At 59.2% G+C, this 25,051-nt stretch overlaps 1 protein-coding gene across 2 annotated transcripts in view; it reads right to left on the bottom strand.

Moving 5' to 3' along the window:
- The window catches only part of PGBD5 (piggyBac transposable element derived 5), a 75,110-nt gene that overhangs the window by 11,140 nt on the left and 38,919 nt on the right, over positions 1-25,051 (bottom strand). For both annotated transcript variants that reach the window (XM_028531309.2, XM_036016050.1), the window contains exons 2-4: positions 15,100-15,527; positions 9,694-9,828; positions 649-829 (exon numbers count right to left, since the gene is read on the bottom strand). In XM_028531309.2, the coding sequence (XP_028387110.1) occupies positions 649-829; positions 9,694-9,828; positions 15,100-15,527 (744 nt within the window). The remainder of the gene's footprint in view (positions 1-648; positions 830-9,693; positions 9,829-15,099; positions 15,528-25,051) is intronic.

The raw sequence follows: 25,051 nt of genomic DNA, 5'->3' as shown, positions 1-25,051 counted from the left end.
CTGGGAGGGGCTGTGTCCCGTGCTACAGGCTGAGTGTGTGTGCCCCCCCACCCCCAAACTCCTGCACTGAAACCTTAATGCCCAACGTGGTGTAAGGACATTAGGAAGTGGGGCGTTTGGGAGGGGCTTTGGTCATGAGCATGCCACCTGCAGGACCGGACTGGCACTACCCAGACCACCCCCACCCTGCCACCACCTGAGGATAGAGACGGTGCCCTCTACGACCAGGAAGGGGACCCTCAGCTGACCGCGCTGGCACCCTGGTCCTGGACTTCTGGCCTCTGCAACGGTGTGCAATGAATGTCTGTTGGTCATAAGCCACCTGCTCTGCAGCAGCTCCTGCCAGCAGCTCGAGTGGACCAGGACACAAAGAGAACCCCTTCCACAGGCTCACAGCAAGGACACAAGAAAATGTGCCCTGACGCCTGCGCAGAGCTCTGTGCTGACAAGTCCCCCAGACTGAGAGCCGGTGGCCGGGTCCCTGGGGCCCAGGGTGGCAGTGCCCACTGCAGGCTGGGGTGCCCCGTTCCCTGGGGGAAGGCCTCCTCACCGTGGTCTGTGCTGGCCACCACACTCCGGCACCCCTAGCCCCTCCCGCTGCCTCCCAGGGCAGGGGGCCGGGCTCGCTGTGGCCCGCCCCCGACAAACCTTGCTTTTCGAACTCTTCGAACAGGGTCAGGCTGGTGATGCTGGGCCCCGTGAAGATGATGTAGTTCTTGCCGGCGGCGTTGCGGCACAGGCTCCGGGCCACCATGCCGTGCAGCTGGGGCTTGTTCTTCAGCGCGTCCAGCCCGTCGGGGCCCCCGCCTTCCTTCAGGTGGACGTAAATCTTCAACAGAAACACACACAGCGGTCAGCGAGCTCCCGGCGCGGCTCCCATCCTTCTCTGGAGTTCCTCTGCACCCTAATCGGAGCCGGCCTCCCGGGGTCCCCGGCTGTGAGGGGTGCGGGCCACAGAGGAGGGGCTCACAGAGAAGTGACAGGGAGGCAGGAGGGGCCGGAAGAGGGGAGGAAGTGGGGTAGAACTGTGGGAAAGGAGGAACCAGTCCAGGAGGTCCCACAGCCTGGTGGAGGAACGGTGACCGGACCTGGTACTTGAGTCAAGGTCACATGACCGAGGCAGACTGGAACCAGAAACCCTGCTCCTGGTTACGATACTACGTAACATCCAGCGCAATGAATAATCTCTACGTTAACACCCATGGCAGTCCTCTCCTCACACGCCTGGCGGCCCCTGCTCGGGTTTGCCGTTTCTGTACAGAAATCCCCGCTCACAGGTAGAAATGCCGGGCACGTGCTGGCTTTTTGCTGCATAAGAAACTGTCACACACTTAGAGGCTGAAATGACACCCGCTTATCATCACAGCTCTGCGAGGGTGTGTCTGGGACTCGTGGCATCTGGGACGGTCCCGGTCCAAGGCAGTTGCCATTAGTTTGCACTGTGTTAAGTGCCCGCAAGGAGGGAAGCGCAGGCGCGGCCAGACTCTCGCTCTCCTGGGAAGAACACGCTTCCCCCGAGCCAATGGCATGCAGTCCCGTTGCAGGGCCATCTCAGTTTGCCCACAGGAGCGCGTCTGAGCATGGCACTTCCCCAGGTTCCAGCCGGTCCCCTCCTGTCACAGACCAGGGCCGGAGGGACTCAGAGCTCTCCCGTTCCTCCTGGGAAATCTGCAGGATGGCTGAGGTCGACAGCGGCAGCCATGAGAGTCCAGAGAGGGTTCCCAACTAGCGGCGCTCAGAACTCTCCAACAGTGAGTCTTTTTAAAATCAATATCAAGTAAGATCTATATTACACAGGTAACGTAAGAACCTAGCAACCTCAAAAGTCCCAGCCAAGGGGCACAATTCAGACGGAAGCATTCACAGGCCGTGCAAACCGGGCTTGGCCCGGCGGCCCCTCGCCCAACGTCCTGCTGCCTTACCTCCACCCTGACCCAGTGACTTCGGCTGGTCCAGGGTGTCGACTGGATGAGTACACCTATCATCCTGTAAGAAAGATCAGGACTCCCAACGCAATCTCCTCCCAACTGCCACAGCTGCTGAGGATGCGTGAACAGCGGCTGTGTGCAGAGTGGATCTGGGCAAGGCCGCATCCCTGCGCATGCACACACACACTCAAGACACACTCAGGGTGCGAGTTCTATCAGAACTCCTGGGAGCACTGCTGAAACCCCCGTGAGCCCTTCACTTCCCTGTGTGGCTGCTGGCCGGTCTGCTCTGCAGAAAGCCCTCCCTCCCCTCCCCCCGCACGACTAGGGAGAGCAGCGTGGCACTGAATACCGCCCGTCCCTGGGTAAGCGGAATCTGCCACAGATGCTGTTACCATCTGAGCCACGAGCTGGTCTGACCAACGTCTTTAAGGCAGAAAATCGTGTCTTTCAGTTGCCAAGCTTTTCACTTTTCCTAAAACCAGTTTTACGGGCCACGAATGATTGACTTTGAGAGGCTTAGATGCAGACCGTGAGGAGAGAGAAGTTTTCGGTGTGAGATCACACTTGGTGCCAGGATGTGGTCACCAACGGAGTGTATTTCACGGTCACGTCCTAACAGACAGAATCTTACGAGATGGGGGCTACCGTGGCAATGCCTGGGGGTGTGGGTCACACACAGGCTGCCGTCTCAGCCTTACTGCTCGTGTGCCCCGAGACCCCGAGAGCGGGCCTGGCTCCGTCTCCTTCGCCCCACCCCCGTCTGCCGGAAAACACCCGAGACAGCTGCCAGGTCCTTAAGGTCCTTAAGACGTGCCAGCTGACACCTCCACGAAGCTGTCACTGGGCCTTTGGTGCCCCCTCCCCACCCCCCATGTCTTTGGGGGAAACCTGTTCTTTCAGAACAGGAGAGAGTCAGGCTTCGGGCACATCTGGGGTCGGGCAAGTCGCTCATTAGGGACTGCCGTCCTTGGCTTGAACGTTCTGCTTGCTAGCTGTGGGGGCAGCAGGTGGAGGGGCTATTTCCAGCCGGAAGGGACAGCTCGGGAGTGACCATCTCACTGAAGTGAGTAGAACAAGCTCACGGACGTGTGCGGGGCTGCGGCCTGGGACACCCAGGGGCCGCTCACGAGAACTGCAAAAGTTAAGTGGCGCTTGCTTACCGTGAGAGCAGCGAGTCCCCCGCAAGGAGACAGCGGGCGGGGGGTGAGCACTGGAGCCAGTGGGCACGGCGCCGTCACCCACTGGCCTGAGCGGTCTGGGGCAAGTTACTCAGAGGCTCTGAGCACTAATGTCCTGACTTGCAAGGATGGTAACACCATGCACCTGGCAAGGCCCCCGACTTTGAGTGGAAGTTGTGTGCGGAGAAATGGCTTTTTAATGGCGAAGCCCCAGGCTGGACGAGACTCGTGTGGCCAGTTTGGTGTGAATTAGCTAACACCGAGCACACTGAAAACTCCAGCTCCTCAGGCACACTCGTCACATTCTGAGTACCCGACAGCCACTGTGGTCAGTGGCCGCCCTGGTGCAGCTGCAGACACAGGGCGTCCGTCCCCGTCAGCTCTGTGGGACGGCGTGGCTGTGCGCCTTCCTGGGCCCCTCAGCCTGGCTTTCCAGCCTGGTCCCCAAGCCACCACCGCACGACGACACTCACTGCTGGTCCTCTCATGTTGCCTCTTAGCCACGGCCACGGCCAGGCAGGGCTGGTGCCCGGGGACCGTTCTCTGCCCTCCCTTCCCCAGCGGCTCCTTCAGCCCTAACGACCGAGCGAGACCTCCGCTTCTGCTCCATAGCAGCTCAAGTCCCAGTGGGGCTGCCCTTCAAAGTGACAGGCTGGCGGGGGCAAGGGGGCTGCCTTCCTGTGAGCTCCGCGCACCCACCCACCTCAGGGCGGTCACGGATTCTAGGTCCTTGGGGGCGAGGGCCAGGGTTTAATCTGAGCCAGTCACTGCCTGGCCCACTTCTACGGGCACTTGATAATACTTGATTGTCATCCCTGAATCCCTATGTGGTAAATTGCGGGCAAATTACCCCATTCAAAAGACTGAGGAAGAGATTGGTTCTCAGCTCCCTCCTCCGAGACACTCGGGGAAGCCCGTGACAGATGTCCTGTACCCCCGCCGATTCCATCCTGTGACATAACCGCGTCCAACCTGGAAAAAATTAGAGCAGGCGCCCTGGCCACCGCACAACTGAGCAGATGGACCAACACGGGCCCTGCCCGCATGCGACTGCACAAGCAACATTCACTCTAGTTCACGAATTCCACTCCGAGCCTCACTTTCCAAGCTCATCCAGTTAGTTACAGATTAGGAGCAACAGATTTCTTTCCCGTAGTGAATAAGAAAAGGTTCAAAGTCAAATAAACAAAAACTTCATTGCCCATTGCTTGGGTTCTTTCAACATAAAAAGTGTGTCTCACAACGAGGGAGATCGGTGACAGCTGACGCGAGAACACCAACCAACAGCAGCCAACTTGGATGAGAACCAGACACTGGGTCTCGTCTCAAGTGAGAAAAATTCTCACAGCCTCTTGGTTAAGGCTCTGGGGTCAAGAAGCCTGGGTCAGATCATCCATTGCTTTGTGGCTGAGACTTTAGGCAAAGGAGCTGACCCCTCTGTGCCTCGGTTTCCTCCTATGAAGTAGAAGCAGAACGTGGCTCGCTCATAACGGCGTTGTGGAAAATAACAGTGTGCGGAGGGAGCCAGGCACCCCACTGCTGTCAATGATCCTTTTCTGAACCCTGGAAGCCACGGATGGGGGACTCACAGATGGGAGTCAAGGAAGGAGAGGGGCTTCCAGATCAGCTGGTCCAGCGGCGCGGGGCAGGGACCTCGTTCAGAGCGCCCCTCGAGGACGCCCACCTGGGCGCTGCTGGACACGCTGAGTGTGAGCACAGGGGTAGAGCACGCGGGAGGTCCTGTTTCAATCCCGGCTGCTGAAGCCCAACCCCTCCAGAGTAGGTCGCCTCACTGAGCGAGCAACAACGGTGGCCATGTAGCACGGTTCTGCCCTGCTCAACAGGACAGCCACTCAGCCCCCTGGGCTGGGCCCTGTCTGTCTTTCTTCAGCAGGGCATCCCCATGTCCCTTACAGCTCCCCCACGGGGCGCTCACTGGCCCCTGCTCCCATGTCCTCCCCTTCTCAGGGTTCCTGCCTGCCAGCATCCCTCCCCCGCTGGGAACCCAGGAGGCAGGCAACCCCGTTCAGCACATTCAAGCAGGAGGAACCTGCCTGTGTTGCTTGCACGAGTTTCCTTGTTGTTTAAATTAGCGGAGCCTTTTCTCTGCTCCCAAAGACTCTCGGGGCTCCATGGAGTCACCGGGCATCAACAGGTGAACTGAACTGTGGAGTTCGCTCCCACTGGATTCTCAATCTCTTTGACACTTTGTGCAGACAGAACAACGGTCCCTCCAGATGATGGTTTCCTTTCGACCCCACAAGAAAGGCCACAGGGTTTCCAAGAAGTGCAACCTCAGCACCTCAGACGGAGGAGTTCCATTCTCTCCACTACACGGCTTTCCCCGAGGACCGGAAGTTTCATCTCCCATGTGAGTCTCTCCCTCCATTCCTCCTCGGCGACCAAGGGAGGCTGCAGAGGAGGGGACAGGCGGGGACCCTGGCTAGCTCTCCTCAGACACCCTGTGCAAACAGGGCTTCAGGGTGTGCTGGGGTTGGGGACAGATCTTGGCAGGCTTGCGACATAGACCAGAATGTCTCGAGTGCACTGTACGCATCTGACCTGGGAATGGCAGTGGTCATGCCAGGAAAAGAAGGCACCAGCCACGGTCTCAGGCAGCACAAAGCATTCGTGCCCGAGAGGCAGGAACATCTCAGGAGTGCCCGAGCCTCACTGTGTAAGCGACCCCCAGCCTGCAGCTCCGCTGCTAAAGATCCTCCACGAGACGGCTGACGTGCATTCCCAGGGTGGGCCCCTCAGAGGGAAAAGGTGCCTCCATCAGCCCCGATGATTTCCAGTAAGGGCAGAAACGCCCCGTGGGCCACCCGGTTCTCCACAAGTGGGCCCTCAGAGGCGGCTCACAGAACACTTTCCACGTGGACATCCATGCTCGAAGTAAAGTGATGCGCTCCAACGTGCTGGCCCCTGAGCTGGTGGCTGTGCGTCTCCTCCACCCTCTCAGAGGGGCTCCTCCACCCTCTCAGAGGGGCACCCTCTCAGAGGGGTGGGCTGGCAGGCTGGGGGAGGGGCCAGCAGCCCTTTGGCTCTGATTTCTGCTCGGCCGCCTGTCAGCCTTGATATTTGGGGTAAATGGTGTAAACGCTGGGAGCTCCCGTCTCCCCATGTGCAAAGGAAGAGCAGCAAGACGCTCCTCAAGGGCTCCGTGGTGCTCCGTGGGCGTGCCCGTGTCTGACCTGCAGTGAGTGACACTGGCTACTGTCCTATCCCTCCAGCCCCTGCGGTCACAGGTCACCCCCTTCCCTGACACATCGCATGTCCTGTCCTGTGCACCCTGGGGGGCTTTCCCCAGCCCACAGGTGGCCCCCTTCAGCCCACGACACTCCACACACAGCTCTGGTCCTGCGCCCACCACACCGTGAGTGAGTATGTCAACGCCTCTGTCTCTCCTGCCAGCCAGGCAGCGAGGGCTCCATGTACCTCTGGGTCTTCCAGGCCAAGGACGACGCTAACTCCATGACAGTGTGGCTAAAAAACCACCTGTACGTAGGGTTTTGTTTGCAGAGCTCTTACCTTCCCACCTATTTTGTAAATCCCTCAGTAACAGGAACCTGTCTTGGACTTCAATTATTAAAAAGAAAAAAGACCCCCCCCCCAAAAAAAAAACCAGAGAGCCCTCTAGGCTCTGCAAAGGTGAAGCTGAGGATGCCGCCGTCCCACCCCCGAGTTCAGAATCCGGGGCGAGCGCTGGCGGGGAGCCTGAGAAACAGCCGGGCCACGCAGGCCGGCTGGGCGCCGGGAAACCCCTCGGCAGCAGAACCGACGGGATGGAGGTATACCGAGACCGACGGCTGACCTTTCTGCCTATGGCGAGCCGTTTGCTTTAAGGAATGGCTCACGTGATTAAGGAGGCTGGTAAATGCAAAACCTGCAGGGCGGGCCGGCAGCCTGGAGGCCCAGGGGAGGCTTGCAGTTCAGACCCAAAGGCCGCCTGCTGGCGGAAGTCCCTCTTCCTCGGGACCTCGGGCTTCTTCTGCTGAGGCTTCAACGGATCGCATGAGGCCCCCCACACTCTGGAGGGTCTCTGCTGTGCTCAGAGTCCACCGATGTACATGGAAATCTCACCTAAAGCAACAGTTTCAATGAAACACCTGAAATAGTGGTTGACCACATGTCTAGGTGCCGCGGCCCGGCCAAGCGGACGCCCGAGGTGAATGAGCACACACACCCTGAGGCTTGCTGTCGGTCCGGGGCAAAGCCAGAAAGTCCGGGCCGGGGGGGGGGGGCGGGGGTGGGAGTGAGGCCCAGCAGGCACAGCACAGGGAGGGCTGGCCCCCGTCCCTTTGCGGCTTAGCAACCCAGCTTCTCCAGTGGAAAGTCATTGAGAAGAAGAATGGATTTGACGAACTAAAATGAAAAAGGTGTCCGTGGGTATACAACCCACGTGCGACGTTTACAGAGAGAACAGAAGACCCTGGCAATGGGAGGGGCCTCCCTGGCGCATTTACCCCAGCCCTTCATGCTGCGGACAGGACACGGCCATCCGGGCAATCCTGGGGACCGGCTACGGTCACACGGGAAGCAGCAGGCGTGCTGACTGCTGCTGTCCCTCAGGACCAGGGAGGGGAGGAGGGGTGACCCGGGGTCCCAGGACGGAATCAGCATCACCCGTGCAAGCCTGAGCTGCCTCGTCCAGGAAACCTTCCCTCACAGGCTGACAGATTCCAGAGAGGCAGGTGTGACGGCTCCATCCTGTGTCCCGTGCCCCCGTCCTTGCCCACGTGGCTCCCTTTCAGACCAGGATCAGGACCTGGAGAGCCCAGAGGGACGTGACACTGAAAAGACAACTGTCCCCAGGCCATGCTGCTCCTTCTTAGTGTCTCCTGGCTCCTCCCAGGCACGGGTGCCCCTCCTGGCTTTGCTGCCCGCCATCGGCACCTTCAGCGGGACCCAGGAGCAAAGAGGTGACCTGGAGGCAGGGAGGCTCCCCACCACCCCTGTTGCGGGACAGCTGGCAGCTGCGCACAGGTGTGTGATGGTGGCCCTGGCGACAGCGGAGAGCCAGGACTGCTTCCAACCTGGGTCTGCCAGCTCTGACTGGCTGCTCAGGGCAAACTCTCACGCTGCTGCAAGGCCTCCCAGAATCACAGTTTCAGACATGAAAGGAAACGTGGAGGTGACGACCCGAGCGTTTTGTAGGTAGGGTTTTATTTTGCAGGTAGGGTTGGATAGGTTTTGCAGACGCTGGGAAGAGCCTGCGCTGAGAGAGGGAGGTGGGGCCTGGCCCCGTAAAGGACAGACTTCGGCACGCAGCTGGTGCTCCAGCGCTGAGTTCCACCCTGCCAGGGGGCGAGACTTCTGGCTCCTCGTCAGGTTTCCGGCGCAAAGGGAATGGTGCTGGGTGCGCACAGAACCCGCACTCAAACTCGGACTCAAATGCCACGCAGCGTTGCCTGGCACAGCGCCGCGGGCGACAGGCACTCCGAGGTGCTTATTCACACAGTGTCTGTTCCTCGGGAGGGGCTATATACGAAGTGAACCCGACTCCCGTCCCCATGGAGGCTCCCTGCAAAGGGCACTACAGAGGTGGCAGGGTCACTGGAAGCTCGGAGTGAATCAGCTCTGGGACAGGTCTGCCCTGGCAACTGCTGGACGCCTGTGCACCAGCTGCCTCGGGCCGGGGTCTGGCGGGAGGCCCTGGCCCAGCCCAAACTAGAGGCCACCAGGCCCGCAGGCGGCAGGCGGACGGTGCCTCTGAGCAGAGACAGCTACCTAGAATGTGCACTTTGCTTGCTGAGGCTCTGAGCGAATGGGGTGCAGAGCTGCTTGGCCGAGTCTTCCTGGGGATCCACGTCCAGCTCCGGGGGAGGGGAGTGCCGAACCCCCGTGCCTTGGACCTGGGGCTGCAGCCAGGCAAGGGCACCAAGGCGGGCTCAGCTGTGACCGGTGGGGCAGGTGCCAGGCAGCAGCAGGACAGGAGAAGCCAGCCCAGGCCAGGAGCCATCACGGCATGCCACCTCTGGTTGTCACCACCCCCACCTTCTCCCTCTGAGCCCTGCACCCCGGTTAGCTCAGACCCTAACACGGTTCCTGCAGCAGAGCCCGGCCGGCTCTTAGAAAACGCGCTCCTGAGTCCACCAGGAGTGACCGGAGCAGGGCTCAGAGAGCCACACTCCTGACGGGGCTGCTTTCACCCGAGGGCTGGGCCTGGGGCTGGGACTGGGGCTGGGGCTGGGCCTGCGCGGAGGGCGTCCTCAGCACCAGAGGGCAGGACCAGGGCCTGGCAGGACTGGGGCCTCCTGGACCCACCACAAGTGCGCTCTCAGGAGAGATGGGGTCACCCATTCTGCCCCATCGTTTTGGTGAAGAGGGCTGACCCTGTAAGGGCCCGAGTCTTGATCAGTGTTCACTGCGGCTATTTAATCAAGAGGCTGGGCTGGGTAGGAAGAACATGTAGGGGGCAGTGCCGGCTACCCCAGGGGCCCAGGGTGGAGGGGAGCAGCTCAGCCTCAGCCCCAGCTGGAACATCCGTGTGACACACAGTGGAAGGGCGGGTGAGCAGTTGATCAGCCACCCGAGGAGCCAAGGCCCCGGCCCCTGGCCCCTCCCCCGGCCCCCGGGCTCACCTGGATGATGAAGCCGGTAGACGAGCACTGCCGGACCCACAGGCTGAATTTCCGCTTTTTCCTCTTGCGCAGCTCCCGTTCCGTGCACGTGGCAATAAACACAGGGTCTTCGTCAATCAGGGGTTCGTGTAGCACCTGCCGGGAAAGTGGCAGCAGAGTTCTCACGGAAAGCCGTGCGAGCTCAGGGGGTCACCAGATGTAGGCTCAAACCTTGTCTCCGCCTTTGACCAGCTGTGTGACCTCGGCTGAGTCACTCTACCTCTCTGATCCCGACTCCTCTCCTCTGCTACAGAGCAACATCAGCGTCTACACCAGAGTTCTGGGGAGGCGTAAGTAAGCACCTGGGTGCCAAGCACCTAGCACAGGCCCTGGCGTGTGACAGGTGTTTGGTAAATGGAAAACTGTCACTTGGTAGAGGGATCACCAGGCCCCGCCCTCTCTCTGGTCACGCCTGGGGGCAGCCACCCACTTCTCACGAAAGACCTTTCCACTCCCAGATGACAGCTTCGAATGTTACTAAGTTCTCTCCCCCACTCAAAATTTACTTGCATTTACCTCAAACCTGTTGTTCTGACTTCTGCCCTGTAAGAAAGAAAGAAAGAAACAAACAAACCCCCCACATGCTATCCATTTAGGTATTCAGATTCCAGACAGCGCTCATGCTGGCCTGCCGCCTGCTTTCCCGGTTCCCAAAATGATGCAGTTCCCTCGCTGCCATGACCCGGCCTCGGGCTCTGCCCCGGGTCACCATGTTCTCTCAACATGAGTCCCAAGGTGATTTCAAAAATCATTTTTATAATTTAGCTTCTTGATAACACAGCTAGAAGACACTTTCAGTGACAAGAGAATAAAGTAAAAGGAAATAGCATTTGAAAAACAGGCTCCGAGGGGTGGCCGAAGTTTTGTCTCTTCAAGGTAAACTTCCTGGGGAGACTTCTGGGTAAACTTTAGGACCCCGCTCCACTGCCCACCACCCCCGATTCTACTTCACACTTAATTATGAATCAGTGTGTGTGTGTGTGTGTGTGTGTGTAGCTCGCTGGAATGGAGAGTGTAGGAAATGACAGGATTCCAGGAATTCTACAGGGTGCTCCGGATCAGGGGTCCGGTGAGGGCTGCCCCCCCCTCTGCCCAGCGTACACACGGTTTTCCTGGAACCAGCCACACTCATTCACCTCCGCCCTGTCAACGACTGCTTTCGGGCTACCGTGGCAGACCTGGCCAGTTCACACGGTGACCTGAGGGCTCACAACATCAAAAATTCTACCGCCTGGCCATGACTGAGAGAGTGTACCAACCTCTGCTCTCCGCCAGGACCTTAGGAACTTCGGAACGGACACACCGGTCACCGGGGACCTGACCAAAATGCAGAGCCTGATTCGGTAAGTGTGGGTGGGGCCCATGTGTCCGCCTGTCCCACCAGCTCCCAGGCGGCGTCAGAACACGCCGGGCCCAGAGCAGAATGGAGGGGAACACTCACCACACCCTTCCATTCTCTCACGAATGCTACCTGGAGTCCACCAAAAAACCGTAACAGGCTGCAGCGTTCGGTCCTGGCTGTGCACACTGGCCCCCTCAGCTTTTCCGTTGCTGGCACGGGGAACGAGCCCGGCCTGTCTCCCACTCATGAGGGGCGGGCCTGGTGAGGTGCCAGGTGCCTGCGTCCTGAACTCGCCGGCTCTGTGTGGTTCATAAACCATGGAAGCCCCACTGGGAACGACTCTAGCAAAACAGCCGAGTGCGTGGCTCGGTGGGGAGGCGGAGCAGAGGGGGAGCAGAGGGGGAGCGGAGACGCAGAGACGCTTCGCTGCCCTCTGCCATCCTCAGAACATCCACCCCACCTGCACTACTCACCGTGTAATCCGCTGCAAACCACACGCTCGCCAGCGCGGAAGGGCCAGCGAGGATTTCTGGGCCCCACAGTGGTTTCCCTCTTTTCCATCGGCAGTAAGTGAACTCTGAACAGGCCGTGACTAAATGCAGCCCAGAGCCGCGTGCCGGCCGCAGCCCCCAAACCCTGCCCCCTCCTTTATCCCCGCCGCCGCCAGGCCGCAGACGGTCAGCAGGTCCTTCGGCAGCTGTGCCCTGAGTACCTCTGTCGGACAAGCTCACTCCGGGGCGTGGCAGTGGGGCGAGTGGGGGAGAGACAAAGCACCCCTTCATGTACCTGTGTAATCCCTCCTGCAGATGTTCTAATTAACCTGTCCCCGATTTTGAGGAAATGCGGTGTCTCCCCATTCTGCATGTGTGAGCACATGCGCACAGCCATGCACATGCACGTGCACACACACACACACACATGCACACCCGACTGCTTGGGTTACCCCTGGATTCTGGGAGCTGTTAACTTCTGAAGACTGTAAAAGCTGTGACTCATCCCAAAGGGTCACGTTTGCCGGGGTCGAAAGGCCCCAGGGATTACAGGGTAGAGGGTGCGTGGAGTCTGCCAGGCGAGTGTGCTGTGTGCCCGCAGTGACATGAGTGTCAGGGAAAGGATGCAGGGCAAGCCCACCCCCCAGCTGATGAGGGATGGAGGACAGGTGAACCGGAGGACCTCACCAGGGGGACCTCACCAGGGGCAGGACAGCCCTGCCAGGGGACCCCGAGGCTGCGGGTGGCAGGCGGCAACCTGCAACCAAACTCACTCCTGGATCCCCTCCCCCTTGAACTGAATGATCCGGAGCCCAGCAGGGGCAAAGCTGGGCAACCTGGAAAGCTTTGGGCTGCCCAGCTTCTCCAGGGTCAGAAGAGGACCCCTCCTCCCTGTCTGGGAGGAGAATAAACGCAGGCACCAAGGCACTGGAGGCCGGAGGGAAAAGCCCCTGCAGCCCCGACTGCTGGCCCAGGGGCGGGAGGAAGAGGAAGAAATTTCATCTGGTACCCAGCCAACAGGAGGAGTGGCCCCAGGCACCTGGACTTTCCCTCTGCCTCCAGCTCCCACCAGTCGGGAGGGCCGGTGTGCTGGGTGTTTGCGCGCCACCAGACCCCCTTCTTGCCCTTCCTGCCCTTCCTGCCCTGCGCTGTGGCCTGGGGGCCAACCCCTCACAAACCGCATCCGTGTCCTCGTGGCCAGGTGGGAGGCAGGAGCGAGAGACGGGAGAGCCATTCCCACCCTGCCCACGTCCTCTGGCCTGTCCCCAGGCTGTGGCCGCCACTGCCCCTCCCCGGTGGCGGTGGTGGGGCTGTCTCACCACCCTGGCCACCCCCTGGGCCCTGGCCACTCCTCTGCCCTCCTCCGACCCTCTCCCACCTTCCTTCTAGAGCACTGTTTCCTACGGGGCCCCGGCTGACAACAGGGCACGGGGTGGAGAACGGCAGCAAAAAGAAAACACAACTTCACAGACACAAAGGTGAAAACTAAGTATAAAGGGAAAAAAAAGACAGGGAGGAGAAACGACCACTGGACACAGCCAGGGAGCCCTGCCGCACAATGAGCTCAGGCCCCTCCCCGCTCAGCCTCAGCAACTGGAGGCAAAGAAAAGATGTTTGCAGCCAGAATAAAGTGACCAGGGTCTCCATGTCTCCCGCCCCCCAGCACACTGCCCATTGAGTGCACCACAGAGGGGACAGTGCTGCCCCCTAAGACACCTGCCTGCAGGCAGGCACCCCACTCAGGGCTCCGGAGAGCTGCTGGGCCCCTCGGGGCATCGGCCTGGGGCCCGGCAAGGGAGAGCACACAACTCTTAGACTTTGCTGGTGGGCACTGCGGGTCCCTGAGAGCTCCCCCCGAGTGCTGGGGACACACAGGTGGGGTCTCCCGAGGCCCAGACCACAGGCGGCCGGCACACAGCGGGCGCAGAGTCCGGAGGGGCGAGGCCTCCCTCGCCTCGGAGCCAGGCCACCTCATCTCCAGGCCGCAAAGCACCAGTCACCCAAAGGGCCGGTCGTTTGATTCTTAAGAGACTTGGGACACAGCGAGCCCACAGCCTTCTCCGGCAGCTTTTCGAGGGGCCCACAGGTGTCTGACCCCAAACGTGGCCAGAATACTGGTTTTCCCTTCATCCAGCCAACGGGTGTCTGGTTGGGTTCACATCCAACCAACCCAATACTCAGGGAAACAAACAGTAATGGGCCCATCTACGCTGGGCCCTGCAGGGCCTGTTACAAGCGTGGGCTTGGGACCCCAAACGCCCCCACCTCTGGGTGGGGAGGTGAGTGGCACAATTGGGAGATAAGCCAAAATGACCTTTGACTGTGAATGGTGGGGGCCGGGGGGCGGGCAGGAGAACAGGATCGTGGGAATGGACCTTACACTGGCCGAGACCGGACACTGGGCCGAGACCGGACGCGCCTGCCCAGGCGGAGAGGAGGGGAGCCTCCCGGGAGTCGGAGCGCCACACACCCGGAAAGGACCCTGAGCCCAGCAGTTCACAGGACGGCACAGGGCAGGCAGGGGCCGTTCAAGGCTCCCACAAACCCAGACTGGGCGATCTTCCCCACCCAGCCCCTGCGGTTGCCACCTACGGGCGAGGCATGGAGTCGGGGAAAGGAGCTCGGAGAGAAAACCAAAGAGAACTGGAGGCCGGGAAGGCCCTTACAGAAGAAGCATAGGAAGAGAAGGCAGACTGATGGGTCGCTGGGTGCAGAAATAAAACCGAAGTAAAATTTTGTCTCCACACAGAACAGGTCAAAGGGAAATGGGGTCACATGGGTCAAGACGTTCCTGAAGCTTCCGTTGCAGCACCTGCGGAAATGAGCCACCGCCTCAGTGTCTTAGACTCACGGAGCAACTCGAGGAGGACAATTCCGAAACCGTCACCATAGCCAAATGCATGCCGCAGGCCAGTGTCACAGAGACTCAGCAGAGACCAAGCGGAGACTTCTAGAACAGGCTAGGGTGGCAGAGAGGTGCTGGGGCCACAACGGGTAGGCGTGGGGCTCCGTCAGACCTCGTCCCCGGGCTCACACGCCCGCCGCGTGGGCCACACGGGCCCCAGCGCAGCAGAAAGGCCTGGCTGCCGAGAGCGGCCGCAATCCCAGGCTCGCGCCCTTCGCCACCTGGAGGGCTTCCTGCCCTGCCCCCCAGCACAGGACAAGCACAGACTCGGAGAACAGGACAAGCAAACTCACGTTAGCTGGGGCAAACAAAACTTGGAATGAAAGTGCCACTAAAGGAGAGGAAGGATGGGGAGGAAAGGGGAGGGCAAGGGCATCTCGGAGCGAAACACTGAATTGGGACTTGTCTGTGGTCTGGAGATGTTACCGTACAATTTCCCTTGAGTTACAGGGGCCAGTGGGGTGGGAGAATAGCAGGGATGACCTTGAAATGACCTCAGAGTCGAGGCAGGAAGGGGAGGATGCCCAAGGTGACCTTGGTCACCCCTGCCTCCCAGCTTCCGCTGCCACGGGGCCGGGCCCGGGCTGCCGGAGGGGACCCGGGGAGGCCTCTCCCGGTGCCAGCCTCACCTGGGTTTGGGAGGGCCTGAAGGCGGCGTCAAAGCCGCTCTGCAGGGAGTCAAGGAAGGGCTGGACCTTGTAGAGGCCGTGCGTGGTCTGGCTGGAGCGGAAGGCCACCACGTGGAAGTACTTGAGGATCTTCTCGAAGCGGGCCTGGCTCATGACCTGCGCGAGGCTCCTGTTGCTGTAGAAGCCGCCGCTCCAGATGCTGAGGACCGACTCGCAGTGCGAGATGCTGGTGGAGATCACGTAGCCCAGGAAGGCCTTCATCTCCGCCAGCGTCACCTCCGCCCAGGCGCCGTCGCTGCCGAAGCGCTCCTGGAACTTCTTGGCGTACATGTTGGTCTGCACCACCATGTTCTTGAGGACGTTGTCGGGCACGAAGAGCTGGAAGAAGTCCATGGCGCTGGCGCTCGGGGGCATCCTCCGGGTGGGACCTGAAACAGAGACAGGCCGGGTGCCTATGGCTATGGTGCCGCTCTCCATCCAGGATGGGGCCACCCTCCTGCGGCTGCGTCTCTGCCCGCGCGCCGCCGTTCCCGACACCCTTGGCGGGGTAGGCGGGGTGGCTCACAGCCCCACTCCGAAGCTCCCCTGCCCCCCAGGTTCCCAGTGCCCTGGGCCCTCACACGCCACCTGAGGCCCCTCTTCATCCTGCACACACCCCTTTCTCACAAATCTGGCCAACTCAGAAATGCTGACCCAAAGAATAAGGGACAGTGTATAGTGGGGGAGAGGCAGTTAGAGATGTAGAACCTGTGGAATTCTTTTATTTTTTTTTAATTTTTTAAGATTTTATTTATTTATTTTTAGAGAGGGAAGGGAGGGAGAAAGAGAGAGAGAGAGAAACATGAATGTGCGGTTGCTGGGGGCTGTGGCCTGCAACCCAGGCATGTGCCCTGACTGGGAATCGAACCTGCGATGCTTTGCTTCGCAGCCCACGCTCAATCCACTGAGCTACACCAGCCAGGGCTAGCCTGTGGAATTCTTAACACAGGAGCCTGGCCGTGGTCCCTGCATTTGTTTTCTTGTGAGTGGAGGTAGCTCTGCAAACAAGAATTCTCCCACCACCTGGGGCCTGAAAAATCCCATCCAGGTGAGACCGCGGTCTTTATCAGGCATTCTGCACATGGTAACGTTGGATCTGTTGGCGAAGAAACCCGAAGGGACTCGTTTAGACAACTGCGCCAATGCGGTGAAAGCCTCACAATTTTTAGCGAATGCAGGGGCAGTCTTAGAAGCACACACAGGTGCAAATGTGTATACACACACACACATTAACATTAGCATCATTTGTGTGTGTATACATTTACACTCATATGTACAGTCCTTTCTATAAAACCAGTTTTGGAGAGAGGGCAGGAGAGAGGAGGGGGGACAATCATTGATCGTTGTTCCACTCGTCCACACACTCATTTATTGATTCTTGTACAAGCACCGACTGGGGACTAAACCCGCAACCTGGGTGAATCGGGACGATGCTCCAACCAACTGCGCTACCCGGCCAGGGCCATACATGGAGTCTTAAGAGTTATGACTTTCGATGCCACGGAGGGACTTGAGCTGGCTGGCAGCGTGCGGAGACCCGTGGGAGATGAGCCTGGCTTCTGCAGCAGCTGTGCAGCGATGGCTACTAAAAGCTGGGCACGTTCTTCAGAACTCCCCCTCCCACGGCCTCCCGCTGCTCCTGACGGAGGCAACCTCGGAAAATGCAGCTTCCCGCGGCAAAATGAAGACTGACAGCCGGGGATGTGAAGCACAGTGCCGGGAATAGTCAATAACATTGTAGCAACTACGCACGGTGCCAGGTGGGTACTGGACTCCCAGGTATATAAATAGGTATATAAATGTCTAACCGTTGTGCCGTACACCTGGAGCCAATATAATACTGAAGGTCAACTATGATTGAAAGGTTTTTTTTTTAAGATTTAAAAGACTGACAATGCACACAAGACACCAAGGTTTTAGATTCTGATACGGATTTGGAGAGTGGAAACCCTCCACTTGCTTCCGGCTAACTGCAGTCTCAGACAAAGTTCTTCCTGTGTCCACCACAAAGCCGGCACTGTATCGCCTGCTTTGCCAGGCTGTGTGTGGGGCAGAATGAATGGGGGACGCACGGGTGCAGCCAGCAGAGCACCGGCGCCGGCCCTGGGCAGGTACCTGGAACCTGGGAGCTCTCCCTGAGACGTTACAGAAGCCCACAGGCAGCTCTGATCACCCCTACTTTACAGAACAAGAAACTGAGGCCCGGGGAGAGACGTCCCCATCGTGTTCACTTCCATCAGTCATTGTTTGGAATGGCACCAGGCAGCCTCGGTGCCGCCGGCACCAGCTGGCCTGGGAGGCGGAGTCCCGGGCTGGCAGGATGGTGAGACCAGGAAGAGAGGGGCCCGGTGAGCAAGGACAGCCTGCAGCTCCTCGCCCACCCCTCACGAAAGTCCTTTCGTTTCCGCAAAGCCCTGCAGCCTCAGGTGGGCGACGCCATACATTATTCAGGGGTAGCTCTCCTAGAGAAGGAAAACCAGCATGTTAATTGCTACATTGTGCTGAGTGAGCAGGATGAAATCTTCTCTTCCAAAAGTTATTTCAAAGTAATTTTGCCTCCCAGGCCATTTCAAAACGAATTCCCCCATCAAACTCTGGCCTGGCCAACCGCTTAATGAAAAAAGCGGGGAAGTGCCTGGCTCCCCATTATCCGTTCAGTTTCGATCTACACGCATCAACCACACCGTGGAGAGGGGCAGCACGGAAGGGGAGGGAGGGCCCAGGGCAGCGTGGAGAGCAGTTGGGTTGTGCTCAGATCTCTCCCAAGACCCCACCCCCACCCCAAGCTAGGAAACTGACCCCCTTTCCAGCAGTAACCAGAAAAGCATAAGGTCTGTTTAGAAGGGGGGGATTCGAGGGAAGGGTGTCTGCAAAGCCAAGCAGGGTGGGCATCCTGAGTGCTGGGGTCAGGACCACTGGGAGAATGGGCGGGCTGTGGGGGAGGGAGCCCCCCAGACCACCGGGCCCAGGCCTGGGTGAGCCAGTTCTGATCTTTTGTCCGGTTTCCTTCATCCTCCCCTTTCTGAGCTGGCAGCAACCACCTCGGAACGCCTCTGGGCCCTTTCTCGTCCTCCTATGCTTCCATTCCCTGCTGTGCACGGCGGCCGGCCGTGGGGCCCTGGGCAGGCAGAGCAGCCTCTCTGCACCATGCTGTTCTCTCCTGCCACAGGGAAGGGAGGGTCTCCACCGAGGGAGGGAACCTCGCAGGGCCTCGCACACAGGGGGCGGCCCACTGGGGACGGCCTGTCCTGCGGCCCACCCGGGTGTCAGGTCCCACCGGAGAGAGCCGCTCCCTCCACCCCACCCGCTTCATGGCCACAGGCCCGGAGGCAGGGGCACCCACACGCAGTGAGGACCCCGACCACCGCCCTTCTGGGAAGAACAGGGTGGCCTGTGTGCTTCCCGCAGTGCACCTGCTAGAGAGGGAGACGCTCGTTTTGGGATGAAAACGGCATTTTGAGCCAACACTGGCATTTTTCGGTCCAAATCATCAGCAGTTTTGGGACAAAGCTGTGGGCCATTTGATATTTTGAATTAAAGGTTTAAAATTAGGAAATACTTTATCTTCAGGCTAAATCAAATAAGTATAAATATATAACAGGAATGTCCTGCATCACCACAAAAATATTCTTCGCATTTGAGGCATCGACAATCACGCTCCACAAAAGGGCGACAAGGAAAACGGCTGAACCCTTGTTCTCTGCGCCAGCTGCAGCCGGTCTGTGCCTGCCACTGAACTAATCACTTCTCCCGCATCCTTTCCTTCCTCCTTCCCGGAGCTGATCCGCAGAGCAAGCACATCTGCGTGACGAGGACCTGGGGTCCCGGTCTCAGCTGCAGGGTTCAGCCCCTCGGCCACGGAAGAGCTGCACAGGCTTTTTCCTCGTTTAACCTCTCCCCTCCTGCTGGGTGGCTGGTAACGGACTCCACCTGCAGCCGGTCAAGGAGGTGCGGGCGAGCCCTGGCCATGCTCCCGACACCCCTTGGGCCCAGCCCCTCATCTGTGGGGTCGGCTGGGACAACTCACGCCATCTCACTGGGCAGCTGCGAGCGGCGTCAAGGTTGCCCATCAGGTAATGGACCAAAATTGGGTCCAGACCAGGGTTAGTCTTCTGATTCTGGGGTCCCACTCGGCACAGGTCCGCGGCCTGTTAGGAACCGGGCCGCACAGCAGGAGGTGAGGAGAGGGCTTTGCTGGCATTACTGCCTGCGCTCTGCCTCCTGACCCCGGCCGCCACCCCGTGGAAAAATTGTTTTCCGCAAAACCGGTCCCTGGTGCCAAAGAGGTTAGGGACTGCTGCTCTAAGGGGTGCCTTCCAACACAGCCCTTCTCCAGAGCACTTAGGAAATGCGCAGAAAGCTGGCCGGGGATCCCCGAGCACAGCATCAGCTACATAATGCAGCCGCTGCAGGGCTCGCTTCTCAGGAATGCGGCACGGTAAACTCATGCACTCGTGTGCACCTGTGTGCACATGTGTGCACGTGTGTGGTCTTCCTCGAGCTGATGCAACACAGTCGTGGGCAAAGAAGTTGGTGATGAAATAATTTGGATCAGGCACCCGAGTCGATGCTGTTCATAGGAAACACGGACCACAGAGCGACTTGTTGGCTGACACAGACATGAAATCTATCACCAGGACTAGATGTCGTGTGACAAAGAGCTGGCGTACAGGAAGGGGTGACAGGCACACAAGCCTGGCACGCCAAAACTTTTAAAGGCAGTCGCCTTTAAAAACACTCAGCCGCTCCACCCCGGACCAGCCACATCCACTGAGACCCTTCCCCACCTACACTGTGGGTTTACTTCTCCCGAGTGCGGAGTTTAAACCGCAGGAGAGAGCTTTCTGTGAAGGGCGAGAGGTGGGGTTACAGTTACAGCTCCTCGCCTTATGCAGCCTCACTTTCTGCGGTCTGAAATACCACGTGGAAAATTCCAGATGTAAACAATTTATGAGTTTCAAATTGTGCGCTGTTCTGAGGAGTGCGGTGAACTGTCCCACCGCCCTGCTCTGTCCCACACGGATGTGAGCGATCCCTTTGTCCATCATTTCTATGGTGCAGACGCCACCCGTCTGTCAATCACTCAGTAGCCCGCTGGGTTGCAGACTGACAGGGGTATGGCTGTGCTTGTGTTCACGTCACCATTACCTCACTTCGCAATGGCCCCCAAGTGCAAGCCTAGTGATGCTGGGAGTGCAGACATACCCAAGAGAAGCCAGCAGGAGCAGGGGAACAACAGCAACAGCACCAGGGCGCAGTACCAGCCACGGTCTCAGGCGTCCACTAGGGGTCTTGGAACGTTTCCCCAGAGGACACGGGGGGGAACGATGGCTCCTGCAGCTGGGGTTGGGGGTGGGCGAGAGCTGGTCCTGTCCCTGGTCCTTTCATTGTGTAAATGAACCTCTGCAAAGCTGCCGTTTTTCTGGGTCTGCTTTCCACTGGTAACTTGTCTCCCTTCCAAGACTAAGGCAGCAACTAGAGAATGATATAAGTACATTGAGGAATGTACATAATTATATGAAACTCAGAACCTCAGATTATGATTCTGAAACAGTTGCTGTCCAGCCGAGTTGAGGACCTGGACAGGTTCCGGCTCTGTGAGTCACGCAGCGGTGACCTGGAGCAAGTGACCAACCCTCTCTGTCTTTCTGGGCCGGGGCAACCTGCTGTAACAGAACACCACGGGCGCCCGGAGACATTTATTTCTCGCAGCTCTGGGGCCTGGGGGTCTCCAATGAAGGTACGGGCAGATTTGGGGGTGGCAAGGGCTGCTTCCTCATTCACACATGGCCATCTTCTCACCGCATTCCCACATTGCAGGGGGCAGGGGGTGATTTGGGGTCTTCTTTATGAGACACAAACCCTAAAGTGAGGGCTCCACCCTCCTGACCTGAGCCTCCCAAAGGCCCCACCTGCTGACATGGTCTCTGGGACTCAGGTTTCAGCACATGATGTTGGGGCAGGGGATAAAAACATTCAGCCTACATACAGCACCCTGGGGACGGCAGTCTCCACGTTGATCAAGTGGAGACAACAGCATGAAATTCACAGAGCTGGCGTGAGGACCGCATGGGCCGATGCCCAGTGCCTGTGCTCGGGTGCGTGCTCAATAAGGACCTAATCACACGTGCCCCCACGTCGGCTAACCCCTCCCCCCAGGCTCTGTCCCTCTTCCTGGAGCTGCTAACAAAACAGCGGCCCTGTTTCATTTCAACATGGTGCCTGTTTTTCCCACAAAGCTGTGTGTTTAGAGCCGCCGGCGTGTGGGGAGAAGAAGGACAGCAGACGTGATTCCCCACTTTGGTGGGACGCGATGGGGGAGGGGTGCGTGGTGAGGGGCCCCAGGCTGCTGTCTGGGGCCCACCGGCCTCAGCGCTTCAGGCGCAGGGACCGGAGTGTTTGGGCCACCCAGGGGATCTGCTGATTCCCTCCAGGATCTGTCACCGCTTTTCCTGCTTGCCCGTCACTGCTCTGACCCCTGGAGTTCTTCCCCGTCACATCAGGCCGGTGCCCGACTTCCTGGGATGCTGGTTCTCCCTCCAGCTCCTTCCCAGACCGACCTCCGGCTCCTTCGGATGTCCCCAACTTGCTGCCCGCCCTGGCGAGTTCCCCAGGACACCCCAGTGCTTCTGCCAAGAGGGCAGCAGAGAACGGGGGCTGTCTGTGGGGAGCTGGAGCAATGAGAGCGGTGTGCGGTTGCCCCAGGCTTCCAGAAGTGTGTCCCAAGGATGCACTTGCCAGAACAGAAAACTGACGTGCCCAGTGGAAGGTCTTCTCCGCATCAGGCATGACCATGAGCATTTACGTGGCTAGATTTCATTCTGGCCACAGCCAACGGAAGAGGGCCTGGGACGCTCACTTCACAGCTGAGGGAGCGCAGGCTGGTGGAGCACGAGCCCAGGGTCACAGCGCTGGTGCAGGAAGCCGGACAGTGTCTGCCCTTGGCCAGGCTGCACCCACACCTGGGAGCCGAGACTCCCCAGGCGCCTGGGACTGTCTGGCTCCACGGCTGCTCCTGACCCTCCGGTGATGGGGTTCTGGCCCTGAGGGCGGTGTGAGGGGGAGGCTGAGGGGAAGCATTGGAGGGAGGACAGGCAGCTTTGGGGAGACAAGAAAAAAGCTACAAGCTATTTAAGTATACATGGACTTGGGAGTTGTTTTTGTCTTGACTGAATACTTAGAAAGAAATGTGCACTGAGGCAAAAGACCCTGCTGGGGGAGCTAGTGAGGCCAGTGGGGCCCGGGGGAGCAGGGTCCAGGCTGCTGGCTACTGAGGGGCACCCAGGCAGTCCTGGGTAATTTCAGAGGGGGTCAGTGGGGGCTCTGTCGTTTCTGGGGATTCCCTGAGGAGAGGTTACCGGAGGGTGCAGTAGGTCCCCAGGGGCAGGGACTTTGTCTCTTTTGGTCCTTGTTATACCTTCACTGCCTAGAGCAGAGTCAACAGGAGTTGTTGAGTGAGTGAGTGAGTGAGTGAGTGAGAGAGGAGTGAGTGAATTAGTGAGTCAAAGACTGAGTGAGTGAATGAATGAGTAAATGAGAGGAGTGAGTGAATGAGAGGAGTGAGTGAATGAGTGAGTGAGTAAAATACTGAATGAATGAGTGAGTGAAATACTGAGTGAGTGAATGACAGAGGTAATGAGTGAATGAGTGAATGAGTGAGTGAATAAGTGAGTGAGAGTGAGTGAATGACTGAGTGAATGAGTGAGTGAATGACTGAGTGAATGAGTGAGTGAATGACTGAGTGAATGAGTGAGTGAATGACTGAATGAGTGAATGACTGAGTGAATGAGTGAGTGAGTGAATGACTGAGTGAGTGAATGAGTGAATGAATGAATGAGTGAGTGAGAGAGAGGTCAAAAGCACTGAGGTGCTCCAAAGAAAACGGCAAGACAGAGAGGAGAAGGCAGAGGACAGGTCGGACAGGGGTCCAGGCTGGGTCTGGAGCTCGGACCCCTCTGGGGGCCTGAGGCGCAGGCAGGACCACCAGGTGCGGTGTGCATGCACGTGTGCCTGAAGCGGTGAGTGGGTGAAGGGGACCCACTCTGCCCAGGCCTCCCACTCCTTGAGACCCTGGACTTAGCCCTCCATGCGTACCCACAAACCAGATTAAACGCCCAGCTGTGGACACACAGACACACAGACGGGGTGGGCCTGGGAGCGGTGCCATCTTTGTGATCCCGTCTTAGCTTGCAAGGAACAGTGGGAGCCCAGCAAAACACGCAAACAAAAGCCAGTGACACAGGGGGCCCCTGTGGACCTCCGGAGGGCCTTGGCCGCAGGCCTGCGAGAACGAGAGTCTGCGGAGAAGCCAGAGGGCCGCGTGCGGCCCCGAAGGGAAAGGGTCTGGGCCCTTCCAGCCCGAAGAGAAGGTAAAGGTCACACCGCAACAGGTGCCCAGGCGGCGGACAGCAGCGGGGCAGGCCTGAGCGCCACCCCCCGCAGGTGGCGGCCCTGCCCGAGAAGCAGCCGCTGCGTCTGCAGCCGGACCAGGGGTGCGTGTCGACGTGACCTCATCAGGCCCGTGATGAATATGACGTCAAAGGCAACCATGAAATCGCCCTCTGCTCGCCCTACAGTCCCAGCGTGACAGTGGCCCTGTCTTGTCCATGTGTGGGCTCGGGGGTGAGGAGGGCTAATGGTACCCAATTCCCTCCCTAGAAAGACCTGTTAGAACACAGTGGGGGCCCTCTCCAGCTGACTGTCTTGGGCAGACCCCCCACCCCCAACACACACACGCTCGCCTGGTTTAGAATCCCTGGTGCCATCCACCACGTCCTTTGGCAGGCCTGCCAGTCACCTGCTGAAGTGACACCGCCACGGCCCAGGCCTGTGACCCCCCACGCCGCGCTCCTCCCCTCCCGCCACCAGGCCCTCTGGGTTTGCTCTGGGTGTCCGTGTGCTGGGAGCTGGGAGCCGTGTGCACTGCCGCGCTGCAGCGGCAGGAGGGGGTAGGGAGAGCACTGAGGGGAGGGGCCGGAGGGGTCCTTGTCCCCCCTCATCTCCCCCAGGTCCACCATGGCAGCCTGGGGACAGACAGATGGCACCAGCCCCATCTCAGCACAGCCAGTTCAGGAAAACCAAAGGCAGGCTGGAGGTGCTGATCCCTGGAGACCAACGCCGCCCTGCTCATCCCCCGGGCACCCAGCACCCACACACTGACAGAGAGGAAGGAAGAGAAGATGGGGAGCTGGGGTCGAGCATCAGGGGCCAGCATGACATGGGGAAGAGAGGAAAAAGCACCTGGGCCCCCACCTGCCCACAGAAAAGAAACGGGCAGCAGCTCCCTTGTCTTAAAATGAAAGGCGAGGGGATGTCAGGCAGGGGCCTCTGCAGACGCCGAGGGCCGAGGGGGACGGAGCTGCAGTGGGCACGGGGTGCCCAGCAGAGTCCTGCTCGCCCCTGCACTCGGGGTGCTGTGGGCAGAGAGGCTGACCGGTGTCCCACCACCACGCTGTGGCCTCTGGGACAAATGGCAGCATCGGTCCCTTTTCCCAAACAGGAAGCAAGGACAGAGAAGGTCCGCGCCCCACAGTCAGTGAGCCGGGGGGACTCCGGCCTCCAGAATCCCACTGCCTGCCTCTTCCCGGTCACCTTTCCTTTCTCAGGGTCACGCGGCCAGAGTCCACCTGCGCCAGGTGTTGCCAAGGGGAATGTTTTGTCTATCAGCAAATATAAACGAAGCGTGTTTATTTTATTCCCATGCACACAGATAGCACTTATGTTTTTACATGTAAGCATGTGCTCTGTCCGCTTTATAAACCACTACCCCATGCACTTGTTTGCTGACAACTCGGAGACATCAGTTCTATTGTTTTCCCCACTGGGCCAGGGAGGACACTGGGTCCCAGGGAGGTTATGGGGCTTGCCTGTTGTCACACAGCCAGTGAGGGTGGAACCAGAATGCACCCCCAGT

The sequence above is a fragment of the Phyllostomus discolor genome, chromosome 15 (genome assembly GCF_004126475.2).
Source record: "Phyllostomus discolor isolate MPI-MPIP mPhyDis1 chromosome 15, mPhyDis1.pri.v3, whole genome shotgun sequence".
NCBI classification, from domain to species: domain Eukaryota; kingdom Metazoa; phylum Chordata; class Mammalia; order Chiroptera; family Phyllostomidae; genus Phyllostomus; species Phyllostomus discolor.
The sequence above is the reverse complement of the archived record's forward strand: the minus strand, read 5'-3'. Positions and strand labels throughout refer to the sequence as shown.